Raw genomic sequence first — 24,032 nt, forward strand, 5'->3', positions numbered from 1 at the left:
AGTCTACCTATTAACACACAGGGTTCCAAATCTCAGTGTGTGTACAAACACACGCAGTCACACACACACACACACACACACACACACACACAGACGCATTGTCTCTCTCCCTTTATCTGCATGCAGTCTGTTTGGCTGCTGCACTTCACCTACAGCTTCCAGGAGTCCAAATCTGTGTGTGTATACAGACAGACACACACACACACACACACACACACACACAAGCTTTCCCTTGCAAGCTGGCCGTACTCTACCCAGCCAGCAGGTGTTATAGGTAAAACAATAAATAACTCTTTCAGGGAAGGAGGGAGAAAGACACGCACACAGTGAGAGAGAGAGAGAGAGAGAGAGAGAGAGAGAGAGAGAGAGACACATAGCGAGAGACACACACACACAGACTGAGAGAGGGGGAGAGCTGGAGAGCCAGATAAACATGAAATAGAGGCAGGGAAAGAGAGAGAGAGAAGGAGGGAGAGAGATCAGCTGAAGGAACTGCAGTGGTGTTTGCCTTTTTTTGGGGGGTCCTGAGTTCATGAGAGACTGGAGCAGAAAAGGGAAGCAACAAACCAATCAGCAAAACCAATCAAAACAACAACAAACTGCAAGACTACAAGGGTTGGAAACTTTCTTTGTCTTTCTCTTTCTCTTGTTTTGTGTCGAGACCCTTTTGGTGACAGTCAGCCAGTCGGTCAGCCTTTACCTCAGCACACAGTTGTGGAGTGGAGAGAAGACATTGGAATAGGAGCTGCTCAGGGCTGCCATGGTTTCCTTTGCCCCTCCAGCCCAGGACCCCCCCGGCCCGCCTGCCTGCTTGCCCTCAGCCCTGGGAAGGAGCTGCCACTCTCAGTGAGGTAAACGCAACTCCCTTTGCTACCTGCCCGGCTGCACAGCCACACCGCCCTCCCCCCAGTAACCCAATCCTTGGGAGATTTGGAGAGTCAGCTCAGCCAGCAGGAACAGTGTGGTGGGTTGCTGTTGCGGCTTTTACTGTTGTTGCTGTTGATGTTATGCACAGTGCTTTTATTTTATTTAGTTTTTTCATCCACTTCTCTTACTGTTGGGCTTTTGTTTTTCTCAGATTGTGTTTCCCCTGACTAAGTTATTTATTTATTTAGATTTATTTTAATTACCTTGTATATAACAGTATGTCTTGTAAGGAGAACTGCAGTGCAACTGTCTGTGCACTGTGCATTTCACTGCTGCCCCTTAAGCTGAACTGTGGCTTTTGTGTTTTTATTTAGTTAATTCCATAGAAATAATAATAATGTCGGAATCACTGGTTTATGTATAGTTTCCGATTTCTACTGGCATTTATCAAATTCCTCTTCTGTTCTTCTGGTGTTTTGTTTCTGCCGTAGGTGCCTACATCCCTTTTCTTTGTTTGAAGTTTTGGTTTCATGGTAAAACAAATGGTGAAACAGAAGTATGTCTCCCTAACGCAGACACAGTGGCAAAATAAAGAATCAGGACTGGAGGACTGGTCTGCGGGCTGTGATTGGTTGTGAATGGATGTGTCGAATGAAGTGGCGATGGCTTCCTAAAAGGAGACCAGATGTGTGTCTGGGTGTCAGTTTCTGTCGCTCTCGCTCGGCCCCTGCAGAGAGAGCCACCTGTGTCTGTGATGTGTGTTGTGTTGCCGTGTGCCTGTGAGAGGCTGGGAGCTGCTCTGAATATCTGGGGCCTGCTAGTCTTCCTAGGGCTGGGGAGGAATGAGTTAGAGGGTTGCTTTCAGAGCAAATGTTGCCCCAGTCATTGGCATTTGCTTGTGTTTGCTTTATATCTTTTTTTATTCTGTTTTATAAGAATTCATTCATCTTCATCTTCTTGACCAAGCTCAAATAATGTACTAAGCTTTTGAATTTTCTTTAGTTTTCTCTTGTTGTTTTAACCAGAACACACAGGCCTGTGGCTTCATTGTGGGATGGGCACCTCACACAGTAAAAATATCAAATTTGCAGCACTTTATTGATCTGTAGCCAAATTCCCTAAAGCATGAAGAAAAAACACACACATACACACATTTAACTTCTGTCTTCCACACAGACATTCAATTACACCTGTAATGCTTTTTTACATGCGGACAGGGAAACAAACACACACCAGGCTGTGGATTTTTCAGTTTTGTTTTAATGATTGTTGATTGTGTGGCTGTTTTGTCACACACCTCGTAAATCAGCCCTTGTGACCTTGCGGAAGGCCTGATCTTCAAGCATAGGGGAGATAAGATGTCTTGCACAATGTTTTATTTCCTCTTTCGTCATTTGGGCCTGTGAACCATCGCATGTCCAGTGGCTGCGTTTGCTGCTCCCGCGGCACTATTTTCATAGGGGGTTCTTCCCCTCTGGTGCTGTAGTGTGTTTTAGGGCATTGCTTTTCCCTTTAGGGTTAGGGTCCTGGACTAATAATGTTGCGTTTTTGCCAGAAAAACAAACAAAAATAAATAGCATAGCAAAAGCAGCTGAGCAGTATGTATGTACTATGTGGGTTTCTGTAGCGATAGTTCTAACGCTAAGGTTGATGTGTATTACAGTTTTTGTTGTTAGTATTAAGCACTTCCTGAAGAAAAGTGAGACGCATCCTTTGTAAGTAAAACGTTAATTGTATTTTAACTGTTTCTCTATGTCGGACAATTCTGAGTAAGACACACCAGGGAAGGCTAATTAAGCAGTGGCAGTGGCAGTGGCAGTTGCAGTCACAGTGTCAGTGGGAGTCACATCTTTTTCTTTCAAGTCAACTTGTTTCCAGTGGGAAGAATAACAGGATGGGTTTATAGGAGTTGTAAACAGTGCTGAAGGTCAGTCTGAACAGTCCTGTTTTGTTCGCAGCTGATTGCTTTATTGATCCCCACGTGCAGTCCTGTACCAGGTAATGTGGGACTTGCCGTGTATGTCTGTGGTGCTGAATTGAAGCAGGGGAGGGTTTGTGCCCAGTGTGAGGGACAGGGATGTTGGCGCAGTCTTGCAGTGTTTTTTACAGGAGCAAAACTGTGACATCACCCAGGGTCGTAGCTGTTTGTGAGAATTTGCGGCTGTGGTTTGCAAGGTGGAAACTAGGTAGAGCACCACATTACAGTGTGTTTGTTTGCTTGGCATGTGGGTTTGTGTGTGCGATGTGTGAGTTTTATTTGTGTTGTTGTGTTGTGGCTGTTTTAGAGATCTTGTATCTGCAGAAAGGCAGTGACCCCACTGGATTCACAGCTTGTCGGTCTGTAGAATAGAATCATTAGCAGCGGTCGGCCCTGAGTCTCACAGTTCCTGCACTGCACGACTCGGGGGTGCCTCAGCTGTAGGCCAGATGTTCCTCCTCTTGCAGTTTTTGTGTCATCTGCCATTTATTCACCTATCATTGCATGGACGGGAAATACTTTCTTTGTTGTTGTTTCCCAGGGAGATCCCCAACTCTTCAGCTGCAGGTTGGACCTGTCTGCCTGCCTGTCTGTCTCTCTGTCTGTCTGTAGAAGCTGCAATAAAAAGGGCAAGGACTATATTACAGCCATGCTGCTCAGTACGAGAGCAGCAGTGCCAGGAACTCACCAAGAAAAGATTTTAACTTCCTTAGCAGGAAGCATGTGTGTGTGTGTGGTTGTTTATTTGCATATGTGAGTGTGTGTGTGGCTAAGGAGGGGCGCTGTGCTGCTGATAGCAGTTTGCAGGTTCAGAAAGCAAAGTGGGGGTGAATGCAGGGAAGACAGACATGCAGGGAAGACAGAAGAAATGCCTTAAAATGTAAAAGGACGACTTACTGACTATATTATATAAACATTATTATAATTTGTCTTCATCATTCGTAAAAATGTATCATTTCATAATTTTATATACAGTATCTACTCTGTAAACACTTTGGCAATATGCTATATATGGCACACTGCTAAAGCTCCTTGAATTGAATTGAATTGAATTGAATGGAGAGATCTGCTTGTGTAGGAAGGGAAGAGGGAGGAGAAGGGGGTGGTGTTGTGAGAGAGGAGCCCATAGCAGCCGCTGTTCTGGGTTAGGAGCTAATAACAAGTTTGGACGGATTTGCTGCCGTGTGATGACCCCTTCTGGCACTCCCACAGCTGTGGCTCCAGCTGCCACCAGGCTCCCACACCTGGAGGAGGAAGCAGTGGGGAACGGGGGTGTGGTGTCGGAGAGGGAACACCTGCCCCTGAACCACACCCCTCCCCACATGCCCCCCCGCCGCACCCCACCGCATCCTCCTCCGCACCCCTCCCTACTGTTTCCCACTAAGCGCATCCCCGCCCCCACCCAACTCCTGCCAACCAGCCAATTAGCCAGTCAATTGATCAGTCAGTCAATGAGAAATGTCAGCATTGTTGTAGCCGGAGGTGCACAAATGGTAGCTGAATGTCCCCGCCTCTGGACAGTCATGGCCTGGTTCTCTAGATCAGCTGACTGGATGTCCCTTGAACACACAGCAGTCTATGTAGATTGGGGGCCAGGAGGTGTGTCTGAGACAGTGGATCGATCCCGAGCCGAGGTCTAACTGTTCCCCCCACCCCCTCAGGTTGCTCCCTGTCTCCTGAGCACTAACCTGAACTGCAACCTGCCCAATCGCTTAGCGAGTGCTTGGACGCATTTCTCGCATACCAGCAGCTCAGAGGGGCTTTCTGTCGACTGCAGGGTAATATTAATTTATTAAATCCCCCCCTCCATCCCTCTCTCTCTTTATCTCTTCTTTAAAGCATTGAAACCATACATCTCTGTACAGGGGTTTGTGTTTATGAGGGTATCGTTAAACAATGCACAGCGTCCATGACTGAGATCTGCCTTTATTACTGGGAATTCACTCCTTGGTTCGTCTCCAGTGGAATATATACAGTGCGGTGTGTCGTTGTGCAATAGTGGTGTGTGCATGTGTGTATGTATCATGTCTGCAGACACTGAGCTTTGGCTGCTGGGTAGACACTAGCTTTAGGAGTAATTTGACTGAACGGCTTGAGCCCAGCTATTTGGGGAATTCGAAAAACGTCTGTCTCCCAGGAGAGCTGTGCTGAGCTGTGCTGTGCTCAGGGTGAGGCAGTGGCTGTGAACTTGCTGCTCCCAGTCCAGGGGGGAGATGCCATCCCAACCCAGACTGCAGACCCCTGCTGTACTGGACTGTGTCTCACCAGGACCTGGCTGGAGACCCTGCTGTAGGCGTTTTGTTTGAGTCAAATCACTGACACTCAAAGACAGCCCAGATACTGTAGACATGCCTGCATTCAGACCCCAGTTGGTGTGAAGGGTTTGCAGTTTTTTTGCTGCATTCCATCCACACCAGCTAGCCTGACGGGCGATGCTTCTTGTACATCCTATACTACTCGGTGTCTCTACATTTTTTGTTTACCCTCAAGGTATATAATAACTTGTCTATCCCCCACCGTCCCTCCCTCTCTCGTGCTTACCTTGTGCGAAAGGAAAGAGATGGAGAATGCTGTGGTGCCCTGGAGGTGTGTGTAATAAACCATTAATTGGATGCACCAGCTGCACACCTGCTCAGGTGGGGGCTGACTGGCCCTCCTCTGCTGTGTAAATTGCTGTTTTTGGACCCAGGCAACTGGCTTAGCGTTCCAGCACCGAGTCCATACTGAGACTCCCTCTCCCTTATGGCACAGACTTGTTTTTATTGGGTGGTAGATGGTGTATGACCCACTTTTTTTCATGTGCCCAAACTGTCCCCTTTTGTTTGGGTATTTAAAATTGTATTTTACCCTGCAATCCATGTTAATTTTATATGCTGAAACTATATGGTAGAAATTACCCTTACCACGTGGGTTGAAGATATATACACACACATACCTACACAATCACACACTGTTCACACACTACACAAACACTGTACCTTCAATATCACCAGATATTCTCCTGCTGCTGTTTTACAGTCAAGGGTCTAGTACAGCCCCGTCTGTGTTTACCACAGTTTTTACTACTGTTTGTATTGTGTCTGCATGTGATTTACATTGAGTGACTCAGTGTGTGTGTGTGAGAGTGAGAGTGTGCACATGCGTGTGTGGGAAAGTACATGTGAGTGCGAGTGTGTGCGTGTGTGCATCCCTACTGTCTCTGTGCTCCGTGCTTCTGATGTGGTGTGAATGAGGAGGCCAGTCAGCTGGTGCCTCTCGGGGCTGGAATATTGTTCCCTCCCCAAGGCTGTGCCTTTCTCTTCTGCATGACAAGTGCTAAGAATGATCATAACTATAATTATTATTATTATCATCTCTGCAAGCCTGGGACACCTGTAGGTTTTCTGTCTGTCTGTTTGTCAGTCTTTCTGTCTGCCTGTTGGTCAGTACATTCATCTTTTGTTCTGTATGTCTCTCAGCCTGTCTGTTTGGTGGTTGAGAAGAACATGAGAAAGTTAAAGCAGTTTTCCAGTAAAGTCTAGCGCTGGGTCTCGTTTTACCTCTGCCAGCAAAAGCATCCAGAGTTTACAAATACAGCCCCTCTTCCCTTGCTGCCATCCCACCTTGAACAATGGCAGAATTGGGAGGCTGACTCCGCAGAAGGCAGGGGAGATTTGATTAGGTTGTCATATATGTTTATTTATTAGTTTATTTTCAGATTCCAATCATAAAACACTTCACAGGGCTCAATACATCCCATCGATTTACTGCCACCGTGAAATCTCTCAGGGTACGTTTACTCAGTGCTGGCAGGCCAGCGCAAGGCTGGTGTTTATAGTCCTTGCCATTAAAATGGCTCTGAGCTGGGCTGGGCACTTTAAATCAACACTCAGCTGGTGAGGCGTGCAAGAGAGAACTGAGTTCTGAACACGGCAATACCCTCACTCACTGGTGTCGCTTCGCAGCTTGTAAAACTTGTCCTTCCGTCCAGGCTCTGGAAGAGCACACTGTAATCTGGCCCACCTGATACTGTGACTGATTGAGGTCCCCAGCTGTCATTCTGCTTTCAGGGTTAAGCTGAGGTCTGAAGACAGAGGGACTGAGGGACATAGGGGGGGACTGAGAGAATGAGGGACTTGAGGGACTGAGAGAATGAGAGACTGACGGACTGGGGGACTGAGAGACTGGAGGTGTTGTGTAGCTACTTTAAGGGATATACATTAACTGAATCCAAACAGGAATGCAAGCTGGGTCTCGGCCTGTACTGATCCTGTCTTTCTCTTCACAAGCTCTAAGACTCTCTCTGTGAATCCGCCACAGAGTGAGAAGGGGGGGAGGGTCGACCAGGGTCACCCCTGGGTGTGTTCGCACTTTCTGATCAAATTTCAAAACAAGCACGAGGTTGGCCAGCTTGTCTTTACTTGTTTCCCTTTTATGCTGCTGCTTCTTTTTTTAAGAATTTATCTCAAAAAGAAAAGTTCAAAGTTGCATCTCCCTTGTGGGTTTGTATAAGCCTTGGAGCAAGCAGTTACCTGCACTTTCTTCAGAGGGAGAGAGAGATAGCAAGAGAGTGAGAGAATGAGAGGATGAAAGAGCAAGAGAGAGAGAGAGAGAGAGAGAGAGAGAGAGAGAGAGAGAGAGAGAGAGAGAGACAGAGAGAGACAGAGACAGAGACACAGATGATTGGGCATAATTAGGTGGAAAAAGTAGGCCAACTTGCAATACGAGACACAGGCCAGGGTAACTGAGGCAGGAATTGTGATCAGACACTCCAGAATGCCTATAGACACGCAGGTACGGCACCTCGCCCAGTCAGCACGGCCTGCCCATGGGGAGAAACAACAAACAAACACAGAGAAAAAGAAAAACTGTTTCTGGTGGATTGCTCTATCAACCGCAAGTTAATTATCATTTATATATTGATTTGGCTGACGGCCTCACCCTCGCCTGTGGTGAAGAGAACTGCATAACTGCCATAACAGAAACAAAATGTAATTGGGCTCAAAGGGTTTATAGGTGGATAAAGATGAACAGCTACCTTGGGGAGGAGTGTGCGGTCATTGTGTGTGTGGGGGGGTGGCCCACATGGAGCAGACTGCAGCTGTCTTGGTGTTTGCTTGCGAGGTGCTGCGTGGGCTGTGTTTGCCCCTGTCTGTGTTTGCCCGCCTTTGGAGGTAGGGCTGGGGCACCGGGCCACACATTCAATTATAGAGAGCAAACAGGCTGGACTGCGCTGGTAAACAGATGACAAAATCTTCTATTAAGGATCTACCGAGCTTGTGGGGTTGTGGATGAGAAACAGCTATTGGGTTTTTCTCTGGTATTTAGTTAGAAAAACAAAAACCTTTAAATAGTATTAGTAGTGATAATCCAGCCGAACACAGGGATAATCTTTATTTATTTTAAATTATGGTTGTGAAAGGTCAAGGGCCTGGTGAATTAAAGGTCAGCAGCCTTATGAAGTATACAAAGGAATCGGCCTATACATTGTGTATTGGTGTATGTTTATTAGCAATCATGCTTTGAATTGTGTCTGTGCATTGGTCCTTATGTGAAAGCTGTTTTGAACGACATCAGCAAGAGTTAATTCCTTTGTCCCTATATGTCCTCTCTCCTACGCACTCCTCACACCATGAAGAGACTACATCGCACAATTACAGTGTACCTTGACACTGGTTACTCTGTGAACACTGCCAGGATTGCAGATGTCCCTGCAAACAATTCCGAGGGGTCTAAACTCCTCGTTTATCTGGCTTGACGGCGTTTTAAAAAATTGTTTTCACCTTTTTGCCCACTTGAGATAAAAGTTAAAATAGAAAGAGAGAGGAAGTGAGAGATGGAGAGAGAGAGTCTTGCTGACAAACCCTGTGCTGGAGACTCATTGCCTACACACTTGATCTGATCAGGTAGTGAGGGATAATAAACATCTTGAATGGCGGTCGCAGGGGTTGACGTGCCACAGAGTGTGTATGTGTGCTGTGATTTGTCAGCACTTCAATCTGCCCCTCCCAGACTTTGCTTTCCCACTTCGCTCTGAATCTGCGGTTCATTAGCTCAGGCAGGCAGGAGTCTGTTCCTAGAATTCCTCTGGAGGCTGCAGCCATTACTCAGGTCTCTGATCTCCTGAAGATGCCCCTTCAGAGGAGGACTATCTGCAGTGTCAGCACTGCACAGCTCATGCCTCACACACTTAAGGAGCTGCTGATCCCAATTTCCTGATCAGTAGGGCAGGATAAAGTGCCTCCCTGATCCATACTGCTTACCTGGGTATTTCGGAAATCGTTAAGGCTCGTTTTAGGTTGTCCCTCCAGATACAGCACTTCAGATAACAATGTACAGATCTGCATTCTCCAATATGTGTGCGTGCATGAGTGTGAGTGTTTGTGTGTGTGTGTGTGTGTGTGTGTGTGTGTAAGCGTGATTGTGTATAAGCATGTGTGTATGTGCGAGCGTGTGCATGTATGCAGGTGTCTGTATGATTGTGTACACATCAGGGCAGCAGTCTCTTGGCGTAGTAAGTGCAGTCTATTGCAGCGCAGTGTGGTGAGATGTTGAGCTGCTCGTTGGGCGCTGTGTGGATCAGGTGTGTGAAGTATGCCTGTGACAGCACAGTCAAACCCGGGGTAGTATTTTATGGTATTTCACATTGAGCTGCTTCTGTAAAGAGTTTCAGGCAGTCAGACAGCGTTTCCCTCAACAGCTCGCAGGCAGACATTCCTCTTTAAACCCAAAACTAAACTAAATTAAACACCATTTTGTGCCAGTGTGGAGCCCCGTGGGGGTGCTCTGCAGTCCAGACGGAAATCAGAGCTGCACCCATTTGAGTCCTGACCTGAGGCTCCGATGTCTGCGGAAACTCAGCTCCCCCCCAGGCCCTTGACCCGGACTGCAGCTCCAGCTCAGCCCCAGGCCCCTGACACGGCCCGCAGCTCCAGCTCGGCCTCAGGCCCCTGCCTCTCCAGGGAATACCTGACATTCCTGCACTGCTCTCTTCTTAGCAACAGCTGCCGCCAGCGGGCCGTCCTCCCTGCAGTGTGTGCTCCCTGTGCTGAAGCTCCGTTCGACTCTTGTTTGTTTTTATTTCTTAAAAATGAATCTTTAAATGCAGTCGGGACTCAAGCTTTCCTGGGGTGTTCCGTGACTCGTAACCAAAGGTGTTCTTGTGATCGTTCATCTGGATTATTTGAACCACAAAATGGAACGGTTATGGCTGTAATGAAAACTAGAAGACCCTGCTGTACTGTACTGTCTCTCACCAGGACCAGGGCTGGAGACCCTGATGTATTCCTTGTAGCCTACCTGTACTCATCTGTCCATGGTAACAGTAGAGCAGGTAAAGTACATATGCGACCTTGACCCACAGCCTGCAACTGCAAACTTAATTAACTCTCAGTAAAGGCATGACCACTCAGTCTGAGGGAGACACACACACTCTCAGACACACACACACACACACCTACCCGCTGGGCTGTAATTACATCGCTCGCCCTGTGATCTCTGGGGTCTGCGTGGAGCACACTGTCAATCACAGACCCCCCTCTCCCCAAGCCTGACCACCCACCCCCACTCCCCAACCACCACCCCCACTAGTGGAATGTGTAGCAAGGCCAAGAGCCAGACACCCAGCCGCTCGCGGCTCTTGGTGACTGACGACTCCCCGGCGCGGCTCTCAGTGACTGATGACTCGAGGAAGGAGCAGCAGAGCACTGTCTGACATTCAGTGCCAAACGCATTCAGGCAATGAGAAGGAGCAATATAAGGCAGCTGCGTTGTGTATTTAAGAAACAAAAAATCACTGCCTGTGGGTCCTACAGCTGCTGTGGTCCTGTGGCGACGGGGCCGGACTGCAGTGTGTGTGCTGTGTCCCTCTCTGTGCTTCTGACTCCCCCTCTCTCACTCTTTTTCCCCTCTGTCTGTGTGCTCTCTCTCTATTTCTCTTCTGTTTCTCTCTCTCTGCCCCCTGCCTCTCTCTGTCTGAGTGCTGTAGCAGTGATAATGAGTAGTTTCGGGGGTAGCTATGCTGCAGACTGCAGGTGAGCTGTGCTGAAGATCAGATGGGCTGTGAGATGGCTTGGGTCACAGAGCCACTGCACCTCGGCACTGAAGGGAAGGGTGGGGCGGGCAGGGCAACCCAGGAGAGCAGCGGAAGAGAGGCCGAGCAGCTTTCCAATGGCACTGAGGCCAGACACCTGAAGAATTTATATTTTTGTTCTTTTCTTTTTCCCTTTTATCTCCTCCTGTAATCTATTCCTTTCCCAAGTATAGTGTACGGGATCTTAGGTTGGCCAAATCTCCTTGTCCGGTCCTTAAGGTCCAGGTGGTTTCCCTGTCTCTTAATTAGCTTGTTAAAGTAAAAAAGGAGTACAGCAGTTACTGTTAAGACTTACTACAAAATATCACTGTTGTAACACTGTTATAACACATATATAGTGTGATTCAGCAAATTGGGTTATAAACTCCTAAAGAGTCTGTGAGGGTGAGTGTGTGTCTGTGTGTAGAGTCTGTGAATGTGTGTCTGTGTGTATAGAGTTTGTGAGTGTGAGTTTGTATCTGTGTGTAGAGAGTCTGTGAAGGCCCTCTGTTCCCTGCTTCCCCCCCGCCCCCCTGCCCCCCAGTGTCCTGGAGCCAAGCACAGCTGTAGGGAGACATAGAGCCATTGTCTGGGAGAAGAAGGCAGGTAACAGGTAGGCAGCCTCACCATAGACTGACCGTGTGAGTGAGAGAGTGTGTGTGTGAATATGTGTGTGTGTTTGTGAGTCTGTGTGTGATTGTGAGTGAGTGAGTGTGATTGTGTGAGTCTGCACTCTCCTGCAGCAGCACAGACAGATTAACGAAGTACCAGGGGGATTAGCAATATTACAGGCTGGCGTGGAGAACAGATGAGGGAGCTGGAGCCTTAGAGGGGGATTAGTGTGGTGCATACCTGTCGCCGGGGGGGTGGGCTGGGCGGTGGGCTGGGCGGTGGGCTGGGCTGTAAGGGGGGGTTCTGGGTGGGTGGCACTCTCAGCATCTTTTGATTCAAATTCGGACAAAAGAGAGAAGTTGAACTCGGACAGCTTGGATACTTTTGTTTACACTTGCGCACACGCACACAAATACATGCTCACATACACATGCAACGCACTCTCTCGCACACACACCTACACACAGGTGTAAATTGTAAATGTCCTGGCCTACTGTTCCTTGAAGAAATGGGTAGTTAATTACTTGGACTGTAGGCTAGAGATATAATCACTTGCCACGTTTGCCTTAACTAGGCAGCACTCAGCAGTGCGACCCACACAGCCACAGCGCTGCAGAGCCTGTAACGGCAACGTCCGGGCTGGAGAAGCACCCCTGCAGCTGACACAAATCAGTACTGTCGTGTGTGTCAGAGCTAGGATTTACTCCTACTTGACATTTGGCACCTTCACAACCTGTAAAATCCTAGGTCAAAGGTCAGTCCTGCCCCTGTCATTACAGCACTGGCCCCCAGCAAGGAGGAAACAGGGGGCGGAGGTTTTGTGTCTTCGTTGGCGACTTACTTCTGTTTTTTTGCATTGTGAGATTTGTGTGTTTTTTTGGCACCTCCCTGCTATTTGTGATTGGTTTTGCAGTTCAAAGAATTTGAGGAGAAATTTGTGAAAAAGGAATTTGTAAATACAGTAGTCTAGTTTAATAAATACATATGTGGAATCAAAAAGAAATACATCAATGCCTATCACCGGAAACACAAATTCAGGAAAATATATGTTTTATTTATTAAACAGAACAAATTAGAGTTTAACAACCACAAAAAAGCTTTTTAGTGACAAAATGTTTGTTGCTGTGTTTGTAGTTTACTTTAAAATAGATACAATGATTAAAAAACAACAATATGAATTATTCATAAATCTGCAATTTGAACTTTCTAGCATAAGTATTTATTTCGGTCTGTATGTATGTATGAATTTAGTGATTGTTCATTGAATTTCAAATGTTATCCCATTAACCACAGCTGGCTGTAAATACATGTATAGCTTGAAATACCAGCTATAGATCAAGGGGCTGATAAGTACAGAGGATGTAGAGGTATTTTGAGAAGCTAATAATTAGAGCAGACAAAGACACTAACAGTAATCAAAGGGGTTTACGCACAGGGTTGTGATGGGGGAGGTGTGGGGGGTGCACAGACATACTGCAGAACCCTTCCTATTGTTTTTATGTATGCAGCTTTATTGTATTATATTTTATATTGTCGGTGTATGTGTGTGTGTTTGCACCAGTATTTTGTAACACAGTTGCTAAGCAGCTTCTTTTTCTCTCTCTCAGCTCTCATGTGTCCGGAAGCCATGTTGCCCGGATATGGATTTCCTCCTCTCCCAGACTTCCAGCCCCACCTGCAAGCGTTCCCCTACAGAAGAGAGAGTGTTGACATGTGGATCCCTGGCTCACCTGAGTCCCCGGCCCGGGGCGAGGGCCTGAAGGACGGGTCGTTCCCCCGGCACCACCATATCGCTGTGTGCAAGCAAGAGACACTCACCTTCATTGAGCTGCCCGCCCTTCCCCCTGAGCCCACTGGGGGGCACCGCTCCCCTTCCCTGGACAGACAAGGGCCCTGTTTTGACATCCCCGAGGAATGGCCGAATGCACCGGCGAGCTGGTCCGACCCCAGGGTCCCGATGGAGGTGCAGCGCGGAGGCCGTGGCAGCGGGGGTGACCCATGCTGGTCACTCTCACTGGCCTCCATGGAGTCCGAGGGCCTCCCTGCCCCCCCCGGCCGGCCCCCCTTGTCCCTCTCCCTGCCCCTCAGCCCCCTCCCGCCGCCCACAGACAGAGACTCGTACCCCTCCTCCTCTCCCACCTCCTCCCTGGGCTCTGGTCTGCGCAGTCCTGAGCTGTGCCGGCCGCAGAGGCGACCCTCACAGGGATCGGTTAAGGAGAAGAATGCCCGTGAGTGTCCCCCCCGCCTCCACTGATGTCATGACTGGATAAGTCCCGCCTGATCATACCTGTGTAAATTACATACAGTTGTGTTCCTTTGGGGGGCCAGAGTGCTTCCAGTTATGACACCACCCCCAGAGCTCATAAATATTTAACAACTTATTAAATTAACTGAACCAGCCTAACACTTTCTCGTCAGGTCTGACGCAGGTGCTCATTTACAGGGACCTGTCAAACCTGGGTCGTCCTGATGATCTCCAGGACTGGATCTGGACAGGCACTAGCCCAGACTATAGTCAGTGACTGTGCAGTAGAGCCCGCAGATAAAACAGAGCAAATCAACAACAAAATTGCATTTGAATATGTACCTGTAACTGCATGTCTGTGCATGACTCAGCCAGCAGGGTGGCACCAGAGCATGGAGTTACTGACTCCATGTCTGTGTCTATGTCTGTGTCACGTCCATATTTCAGGGCGCAAGATGCGTGTTTACTCCCCGGAGAGCCTGAGTGACGAGTCTCTGAGCAGCCCCAGCCTGGAGTGCGAGTACCTGTTCCCCGGGCCCTTCCTGGAGGAGGAGCTGGGACCGCCGCCCTGCCCTGCCCTGCCACTGGAGGGAGCCGGAGACAACAGCAGCACTGGTGTGGGGAGCGAGCTGCCTGCCCCGGAGGACAGAGAGTCAGGGCTAGAGAGCCTCGACAGCGCAGAGGAGATGGGTGGCCCCGGGTCACGGGGGTTCCCTGGGGTCGTGGTGGAGCAGGAGCGGCGGCGTTTCTCGGCCTCGGAGCTGATCAGCCGGCTACAGCTGTCCCAGCGGAAGAGCTCCTTCACTCTGAAGCTGGGCAAGTCTCTGTCCGCCCGCGTGACCCACAGCAGCAATGGCAGCAAGGACCGCCCCCACCCGCTCCGCAGCCTCAGCCCCGACAGTGAGTAAGAGTGAGTTAGGGTTAAGTTTAGAGTCCCCTGCGAGTGTAGCTGGGATGGGGGTAAGTGGGGTTATTGTTAGGGTTTCTGATCCTCCTACAGTGAGGGTGGCTCAGAGCGAGGGGGTGGGATGCTATTAGGAGGTTGGTGTCACATTGCAGAATATATAATGTTTATACCCCCCTTCCCTCTCCCTCCCTCTCTGCCCTAGGTAAGCACAGCTCCAGAGACCGCAGCTCTGCAGGGTCCATAGACAGCGCCCCTCACAGCCCCATGGGCCCAGGCCCACCGCTGCCCTCTGGTGACAGCGCCTCAATACTGCAGCGACGGAGCTCCAGGCCAAGGTACCACACTGCGAGTCCGAGTAGGGTGCTCTGTTTCCCAAGACACAGTAATAGATACATAATAATTAATTAAATTAATTGTATAAGAACAGTTTAAGGTTCTGAGTATTTTGCAAAGCGGAGTTTTAACAAAATAACGTCTTCATTGAGGAGGCTGCATAGCCGAACAATGCAACAACCTTTCCCTTCCTCCTGGACGTTGTTTTTCCTAACACAGTTTTATTGTGTGCTGCTCAGTTTCAGGAGGGACTCTGTGGAGGAGGGGGGCATGTGCACCCCCGCCTCCTTCAGCTGCACCAAGCGTCTCTCCAGATTCCTGCCCAACTGTAAGACATGCAGCTTCTCTTCCTCTCTCTCTCACTCTCTCTTTCTTTAACTGTCCACCTGTTCTATTTTCTAGATCAATATTTTTATTTTGTTTGTTTGTACGCAACGGTAATAGTATGTATCTGTAAGTAGGTTAGTAGATAGTATAATCACAGGTATTTTCTGATATACAGTAAGGACTGATACACTAATTCAGTGTAGCCCATATACAGCACTATTACTAAGCTACATACATTAAAGATACAGCTCCTGAGGTACACATACATAACCTACATAATAGCATGGACACAATTGGGATATAGAGAAAGGGAGACATGAAAGCATTATATATATATTTAATAATACAGGCATTTGGTCGAATGCCTGTAAATTCTCACTGCTGATTGGGTATGGACCTGATGACATCACAATTCCCAGTGCAAGGAAAGGGTTTCTGAATGCTCCACTGTTTAAATAGCATTTTTTGGCTTTTGATCGATTATAAATCAGTACTTTTTTTTGGCATATCCTGTAAAAGCAAACCTAGGTATTAAGGTGAATGCATCACTGTAGGAAGTTTGGTGTGGCTAGTGTAAGAACTGTGGGAGGCGACAGATATTGTCCAATCGTAATTACAATAATACAGATTTTACAAGAGAACAAAACTCTGCATCTTCCCACATGCCGACTACCTATGAAGCTCTCTCTCTATCTTTCTTCCCTCTCCCTCTCTCATACTCTCTCCCTGTCTTCCCCTCTCTCTTCCATCCTCTGTTCCTTCCTCTTCTCCCTCCCTGCGGTTGCCATAGCAATCTTGTACCAGGAGTACAGTGATGTCGCCATCAACCGCGAGATCCAAAGGCAGCAGGGAGCCGAGCCTGGGACCGAGGAGGAGGAAGAGGGAGAGCGAGAGGGCGGGGGCGGAGGGGGAGGCCAGCCCTCCTGCAACCTGTCACCGAGCAACTCGTTCCGCTCGCAGCGCTCCTCCCGAGGCTCCGCCTTCTCCCTGTGGCAGGACATCCCGGACGTGCGCTCCAGTGGCCTCCTGGACACCTTCAGCAACGACGAGAGGAAACTGCAGGAGGTTAGGAGAGCAAGGGAGAGAGAGAGAGACAGGAGGGAGGGAGGGAGGGAGGGAAAGACAGAGAGAAAGAGAGAGAGGTAGTATGGTTTGAGAACTGTAAGAACATGTTGGATGATAATATAACATTCAGTTCATTCTGCATCTCTGTCCATGTCCGTCCCTGTGTGTCCCTGTCTGCCTGTCTGTTTGTGTGTGTATGTGTGTGATCTGAACAGGCCAAATTTGAGCTGGTGACCTCGGAGGCGTCCTACATTCGCAGCCTGTCCATTGCAGTGGACCACTTCATGCTGTCCCGGGAGCTGTCGGACTGTCTGGGCACTCAGGAGAGACAGTGGCTCTTTTCCAAACTGCCCGAAGTGAAGGACGTGAGCGAGAGGTGGGAAGAGGAGGAGGAGGAGAGGCGTACACAGGACAGGTTTTTTTAAAAGCACATTCCATCGATATCAGTAAAAGTGCTTTGTTTAGTTTCATGTTAGTTTGTTATGGTTTTAAGTAGCTAAGAGAGAGAGAGAGAGAGTAGAGAAGACAGAAAGGTGATGAAAGGAAGGGAGAGAAATAGAGGAAATTAAAGAAAAATGAATCACCTGATGCCACAGGAGCCCGAACACAATCCAGCTGATTGTGATGAATACATGGCTATCTAATACTGCTCTCTCTCTATCTCTCTATCTCTCTCTCTCTCTGTGTCTGTGTGTCCTGCAGGTTCCTGTTGGACCTGGAGCTGCGTCTGGAGGAGGACATCCTCCGCTTTGACGTGTGTGACATCGTCCTGGCTCACTGCCCAGCCCTGCGCCGTGTCTACCTGCCCTACGTCACCAACCAGGCTTACCAGGAGCAGACCTACCAGCGCCTGCTGTGAGCCCCGGCCCATCACTGCATAGCCCTGACATACTGGGCCCAATAGGAAGAGGAGCAGGAATAGGAAATGGGAATAATAATAGGGATAATTTTCTGTGTGGCCCTGCAGCACGGAGCAGAATAGGAATAAGAGCAGGAAGATGGACAGAAATAGGGACATAAGATACGTTAGTCACTAAAGACAGTTTCTTGGCCATTGATATGCATGGCAGGGAACTAATTCTGTTTAAGATTAGGATTGAGATCGGCATTAGGGATAGGAGCAGGCATGAGAATCGGAAATGGATTAGGCATACTTGATGCATGGATGTCAGTTGAGATTTCATTTTTAACTGAATACTGGAGAGATATTCGGGGCTAGAAAGAATTGATCTCTGGTCAGAGCCTTAGAGGAGTGTAGTGGATTGACTATTCCCCGTTTCATCCCCCACCCACCCACCCACCTTGCCTGCCCTGCTGTTCCCCTGTCTGTCCTGCTCCCCTCTCCCCCCAGGCATGAGAACCCTCGATTCCCAGGGATCCTGGCACGACTGGAGGAGGACCCAGTGTGTCAACGCCTGCCCCTCACCTCCTTCCTCATCCTCCCCTTCCAGAGGATCACTCGCCTTAAAATGCTGGTGGAGGTAACAGCTACTTAGTTAATTGCTTAATCAGTTTTGCTGCTTCCTTTTGTTTATTCCAGGGCAACTTGTACATCCAGCGTAATTTATTGGGTTAATGCAACAGTTTGAACACTCTACAGCAAACTGTTGAAGGGTTTTATTTGCAGAGATAGTGTGTAGTGGGCCATGTGTGAGTGTGTGTGTGTGAATGCAACAAGATGTGTGTTAGTGATAGTGTGTGTTATGCTATGTGTGTCAGGGGCAGTGTGTCATACAGTGGTGTTATTATTGTCGCTGACTGTTGGACTTTTGACTTTCTGTCTTTTTGTTCTTTGCTTCTCATCTGCTCAGAACATCCTGAAGCGCACGGCGCCCGGCTCCCGGGACGAGGACACGGCAACCAAGGCCTTCAACGAGCTGAAGAAGGTATCGAACCCGAGTCAGGGAACTCTCTTCCGTTCCTCATATGAGTGTGTTCCCCATCACCTGTTTTTTTCATTGTTTTTCTCTATTGCTTTGTGAAGTGCTCTCTCAGTGCGAAGGGCGCTATCCTACCTAAAAATGAAACTGAATTGAATTGAAATATTTAAGGGAGAACTTCTAAAGTCACAACTCTACAGCTTATCCCAGTCAACATAAATCAACCGCCCCTCCCTCATCACCTTTTCAATCAATATGCTGCTTCAGGGCTGTGGCCTTCTGAGGTAGAGGGGCTGGAGAAGTGTTGAACAGGTTGACTCAGAGGTTGTGAGTGGAAGGTGACAGCTTGATGGACACAGTTAAACACAATCACAATCACAAACACAATTTTTGCACCCAAGTTGTGAAGCCCAGGTTTCTACAGTAGAGATGAAATACAGGGTATTAGAGAGAGAGAGAGATAATGCGGGGAAATGTGCGGCTGTGTTTTAACCCCTGCTGTGCTTTGGGCCTCTCAGCTGATCAAGGAGTGTAACTCCAGCGTGCAGTCCATGAAGAGGACCGAGGAGCTCATCCACCTCAACAAGAAAATTCATTTTGAGAGCAAGGTACTGTGGGATACAGACTGGGGTAGATTGTGGGGTACTGAGTGGGTGGGGTAGAGTGTCTGCAGTGTTTTGGCTATGTAACTCTCCTGTGTTTTGTGTTTGTATTTTATATTGTGCAATATTTCATATTGATCATTTAAGGGCTAAAGAAAAGAGACACAGAATGTGGTTGTTCTTTTCCCAGGATTCACTTAATTAGGTGCTCATTAGAGTTAATTGAATTGAATGGAACTGAGCTGATGTCCTGCCTTTGCTTTTGGGCTGCAGATCTTCCCCCTGATCTCTCAGTCCCGCTGGCTAGTGAAGCACGGTGAGCTGCTGGAGGTGGACACGCAGAGCATGAGCATATCCGGGACAAAGTTCAAGCTGCCCACGCGCCCTGTCTACCTGCACCTCTTCAACGACTGCCTGCTGCTGTCACGGAAGAAAGAGTAAGTGTGACCTCTGGTTACTCCAGCGAACTTGGCTGCAGTTATGGCAATTTATTTGATGACGTAGCAATGCAGATTAAGCAGGCTTCAGGTTCTAATGAGATTATAAACGTAACAAGGTGGTTGTATTAGTTTCAGTTAAAGTGTGATAAGGAAAGAGCCCTTTCATTGGCCAGAGCTGCACAGAGCCCAACTGTTTCCAAGTCAGCTGACTGGAAATCTGCTGATTAACGCTGTGATTTGAGGAGCTCGGACCTGCTTCAGGAATAAGGAGCAGTGGAAACCTTCTAAAGTAAAATCTGATCAAATGAAGAACATTTTCAACTGTAACTGTCTTTACATGTCTGTCCGTGTCTGTGTGTGTGTGTGTGTGCCGATTTTCCCCAATGTGGCAGGGCTGTGTACCAGGGCCATGAGGCGGCACTTCTGCCTGCTCCCCGCCCCCGCTCCCTGCGCAGCACCTGGAAGTTTGCGGTGTTTGTGCACGCCAAGATCGGGCAGCTGAAGGTCAAGGATTTGAGCCAGAAGGTGCAGGGCTTCTCAGGATACATCTTCCACCTGCAGCTCTGTGACGGACCCCAGCTAAAGCACCAGATCCTGCTGAAGGCACACACAGAGTGAGTGACATCACAGCAGTCCAGTCCAGTCTAGTCGGTGACTCTGTAGCAGTCCAGTCCAGTCCAGTGCAGTACAATACAGGCCTCACACACAAGGCCTTTCCCTTTGCCATTGTAGCCCCTTCTGCGTTGATGGACCCTGACCACTTTATGGGTCAGCTAATTGGTTAATTGCATGTCCTTCAGGAGCGAAAAGCAGCGGTGGATTACAGCCATGCTCCCCCCGGACCCCGAGGGCAGTAGGGAGCAGATCAGTGAGAATGAAGGTGAGTGAAGAACACGTCCAACCACCTGGGGGGCGAGGGCGGGGGCAGGGATGAGGGTTAAGACACCCTAGAGCTCCATTATAGGCTGGGGGAGCCACCAGCACCCAAATTCCAGCCTGCCTCCCATGTGCAGCTGTGTGCGTGTAAAAGCACAGCACTGGCCTTCAGGTGAGGCATATGTTGGCTGGTCAGTCTCAGCCTAACCCCAACCTTTACATGAACCTGTTCTGTTTCACCACGTGTCTCTTCCACAGACCGCTCCCAGGTGCAGTGCATTAAGAGCTACAAGGCCCAGGAGCACGATGAGCTCACGCTGGAGAAGGCCGACATCCTCCAGGTCAAGACCCTCACGAGCGACGGTGAGCTCAGAGCCGGGCTGTCCGCATGGCGTGACACGTAGACCCATTTTGACTCATTTTCAATACAGCAACCCAATGTGCATAACTATTAACACTAGATGAACTGTTCATTTTGGGGTCAAAATGAACAGTTCAGAGTGTGAACCCATGCAGAGTGTGAACTAAATACTGCTGTGTCAAATGAGCTCAATACATCATGCAAAGGCAAATCATAGCCCTAAAAAATCAACAGTGCAACAATCAAGACGACAAAAACAAATTATGTGACCAAAACATGAGACATTTTCTATGAACATTTTATTTGTAATCTTTAAAAAAAACGCACAGTAAATTTTAATGCATACTGCTCTTGGAAAAAAAATATAGTACTGTAATAGAAAGCTAAAGTAAAGTATTAATAAAATCTACTTACAGTAACCGAGCATTTGATATACATCCTAATGGTTGAGAGGGCAACTTTATGATTGGAAGAAGTGATTTACAGTTATGCATGTTGTATATTAGCTTTGATAAATGTGTAAAGGGTTGCATTTGAACACTCACTTTGTCATTTTGTGTTAAGAGTTGTGCACCTCCCTGTATTGCAAAATTAGTAAAAGCAATCGTACAAAACTGTAAACAACATAATAGCATGTCTCCCTATCAAGGCATCTGTCCTTCTGACCATCTTTCCTTCCATCTGTCTATCTATGTGTCGCTGTAGATCTTCTGATGCATCTCTCTGGTTTGCAATTTTTTAATTGACTCTTTATGTTGTGTTGTGTTGTGCTTTGTGTGGTGTTTGTTGTGTGTGGTGGGTGTTGTGTCTGTGTGTGTGTCGTGCTATGTGTCCAGGCTGGGTGGAGGGGATCAGGCTGTCTGACGGCGAGAGGGGCTGGTTCCCACAGAGCTACGTGGAGGAGATCACGAGTCGCAGCGCCCGGTTACGCAACCTCCGTGAGAACAACCGCATCAAGTGTGCCACACAGAAGCTGGAGGAGGAGTATCTGTAGTGCACAGAGCTGCAGCACCCTCCTGTGGCTGGACTGTACAACTGCATGACAGCACAGAAAGACACCAACCCTGCCACTCTGCCAACACACACACACACACACACACACACACACGCACGCACACACACACACACACACACACACACACACACACACACACACACACACACTGTCTCACACACTCCCACACATCCTGGCAGCTTTCCACAGCACTGGCCTGGGGCTGTGCTGCCCGTTGGCGAGTGGTGTGCCGAGTGTTTTCCTGATCTAGAGACGCTTCACCTGGATGTGATGCCTTGGCATTTGGTTGGATCCCTTTGCTCTGTGTGGCAATGCCCCCCCCGGGGATCTGCTGTGTGTCCTCTATGGAAAACGGGACAGATTGCTGACACTGAAGAACTGAAATTCAAAAAGGCACAAGAAACTTTAATATTGTGAAATGTAATATTATTGTGGTTATAAATATTGTTGTTGTTGATATTGCAGCATCAGTGCCGCTGTTCAGGCTGCCCCCCCCCTCCCTGGAGCCTGAAATATAGCTGGACTGGCCATTAGGTACTATTGATCTCTTTATCGGCTGATTTTGGAGGTACAGATTGATCCCATTGTTATTTATGAAACCTCTGCAGTAAGCAACTGGACTGTAATTATAGCTTAGGAATGGTGACAGATCGCCATGAGACAGATTTCTAATATAAATAGAATGCAGCTATTGAAGTAGCTCTTAGCGGAGTGTAAATTGTAAGTTAGTAAATGTTTTACCACTTAAAAATAAGCAAATAAAATCAATATTCGCAACCTTAGCTTCTGAAAACACTAACCTGTTACCCTTTGAAATCTGAAATCCTTTTCCTCTAACCTACAACATCCCTGACAACCTACACTAGTCTGCATGATGTTGCTGTAAATAACCTCAGGTACATTTTCCACTGCCTTCTCTGGATTTCTGGGGGTGTCCTGTGATTGCATCCTCTAGTGGACGTCCCCAGAACAGCACGGCAGTATCGTCAAGTCAGATCGTGCTTTCAGTTTGATTTATCAGACAGAAAACCTACCAAAAGTAACACTTTCACCTTGATGACAGAGGCTCCGCGGTGTTCCACTGACACTTGACAAAAAAATGAACTAGATTGATGCCCCCTTGCACCCCTTCATCCACCATACAAAAACGGCATTCAAATGTTTATTATAGAAGCAGAACCAGATTTAGAAAAATGTACGCAATGTGTACTTTTCCTTCTTCTGTTGTACTTATTTCACATATCAGATTTCACAAAAAAAAGATATACGTCAGGACGTCGGCTCAGCTGGGGTTAAACATCTGCCACATGTGTCACCGGCAGGAAAGAAGTATAATCTGTGAACCGATAAGAGAGGAAACATGCAAAAATGCACCACATAGAAATTGTTCTCTGGCTGTGCATGAGGTAATGGGTAACCTTAGGTGAGAAAAGTATCAGAACGTGGTCTAACTATTAAAAATTAACAATTCGACTTTATTTATTTATATATTACGGTGCACTTTTTTTTTTTAAAGAATATAAAAATGAAAATAAACACAGTTTTGTTTCATATGGATGTTTCCTGTGACCACGTGCAGGATAATAAACCACCAGCGCAAAGAAGGAGGCAACTGCGTTGAAAACAGACGCAATTTTTTTACAAGCTGTTAACTGCATGGTGATTGTTGGTGAATAGGGATTTGGCCTCCCCCCACGAACAGCAGTCATGTTTCTGTGTTTTTGAAGTACAGGGTGTGGGGGCCTCTGACAGTTCTCCTTACTGTTAAAGAGTGGTGGGACTCTTGAATGTTTCCACAACAGCAAAAATAGACGCACACATGCAGGCGCTGTAGAGTGTTTTCTCACCCCCATTTAAAACATGCTTATTCAGTGATTCATTTAGTTTGGTAAATGCTTGTTGATTAGTCTTTTCAGAGACATGGTGAAGATTGCTTCATCCTAATCAATAGCCCTGCCTGCCAATTCAGCCCACGTTCTGCTGATTGAACTAATTTAAGGAAGCTGGTGTGACGCTCTATAAGGGCCACTTCACTGAATCCAGATTACACACACAGCAACTTGGGTATTGTGATCTGTCGTCTTTTGGATATTGATCTTTTGTCGGAAACACTTTAGACGGTATGGCATAATAGTATTTCTTTTCTGAATTCTAGACAAAATATTATCAGTAAATCTATTTAAACATTTCTAATTTTTTCCCCTTCCCTTTTCTTTCTAATCTCAGAAGAGATAAGATCAAAGTTAATTCAGAGAACAGCGGTTGTATTGACAATGTCATTTCCAGCCACAGTACAAATGTGCTTCCTGTCTCTCAGTGATGCATCAACGCTCTGTTCATTCCAATGGTTTACTTGGCATGTCATGGTTTGCTCAGTTGTCTTGCTGTCGTTTACAATCACCGCAAATGTGCAACTGTTTAACTGGCATCATCAGGAATGATATACATATACTCTTACCAAACGGTCTGCTGCC

At 47.7% G+C, this 24,032-nt stretch overlaps 1 protein-coding gene across 2 annotated transcripts; it reads left to right on the forward strand.

Moving 5' to 3' along the window:
* The first annotated feature begins 343 nt into the window (after positions 1–343).
* On the forward strand, positions 344–22,340 carry arhgef19 (Rho guanine nucleotide exchange factor (GEF) 19). Of its 2 annotated transcripts, none has more exons than XM_066690550.1 (16): positions 344–851; positions 13,115–13,735; positions 14,200–14,652; positions 14,862–14,994; positions 15,232–15,320; positions 16,110–16,384; positions 16,600–16,760; positions 17,087–17,239; positions 17,736–17,865; positions 18,196–18,270; positions 18,783–18,872; positions 19,140–19,303; positions 19,699–19,920; positions 20,107–20,186; positions 20,441–20,545; positions 21,380–22,340. In XM_066690550.1, the coding sequence occupies exons 2-16, from the start codon at positions 13,120–13,122 to the stop codon at positions 21,535–21,537; spliced, it is 2,904 nt and encodes a 967-aa protein (XP_066546647.1). In that variant the 5' UTR covers positions 344–851; positions 13,115–13,119; the 3' UTR covers positions 21,538–22,340. The 2 variants fall into 2 exon arrangements, with proteins under 2 accessions (XP_066546647.1, XP_066546648.1); XM_066690551.1 differs by lacking the exon at positions 344–851 and adding an exon at positions 859–964.
* The last annotated feature ends 1,692 nt before the right edge of the window (positions 22,341–24,032 follow it).

The sequence above is a fragment of the Amia ocellicauda genome, chromosome 18, assembly GCF_036373705.1.
Source record: "Amia ocellicauda isolate fAmiCal2 chromosome 18, fAmiCal2.hap1, whole genome shotgun sequence".
NCBI lineage: Eukaryota > Metazoa > Chordata > Actinopteri > Amiiformes > Amiidae > Amia > Amia ocellicauda.

Coding starts and splice junctions, on each gene's coding strand:
- arhgef19 (XM_066690550.1), top strand. CDS start 13,120: ATGTGTCCGGAAGCCATGTTGCCCGGATATGGATTTCCTCCTCTCCCA. Junction 14,653..14,861: donor CCGCAGCCTCAGCCCCGACA/GTGAGTAAGAGT, acceptor TCTCTGCCCTAG/GTAAGCACAGCTCCAGAGAC. Junction 14,995..15,231: donor CGACGGAGCTCCAGGCCAAG/GTACCACACTGC, acceptor TGTGCTGCTCAG/TTTCAGGAGGGACTCTGTGG.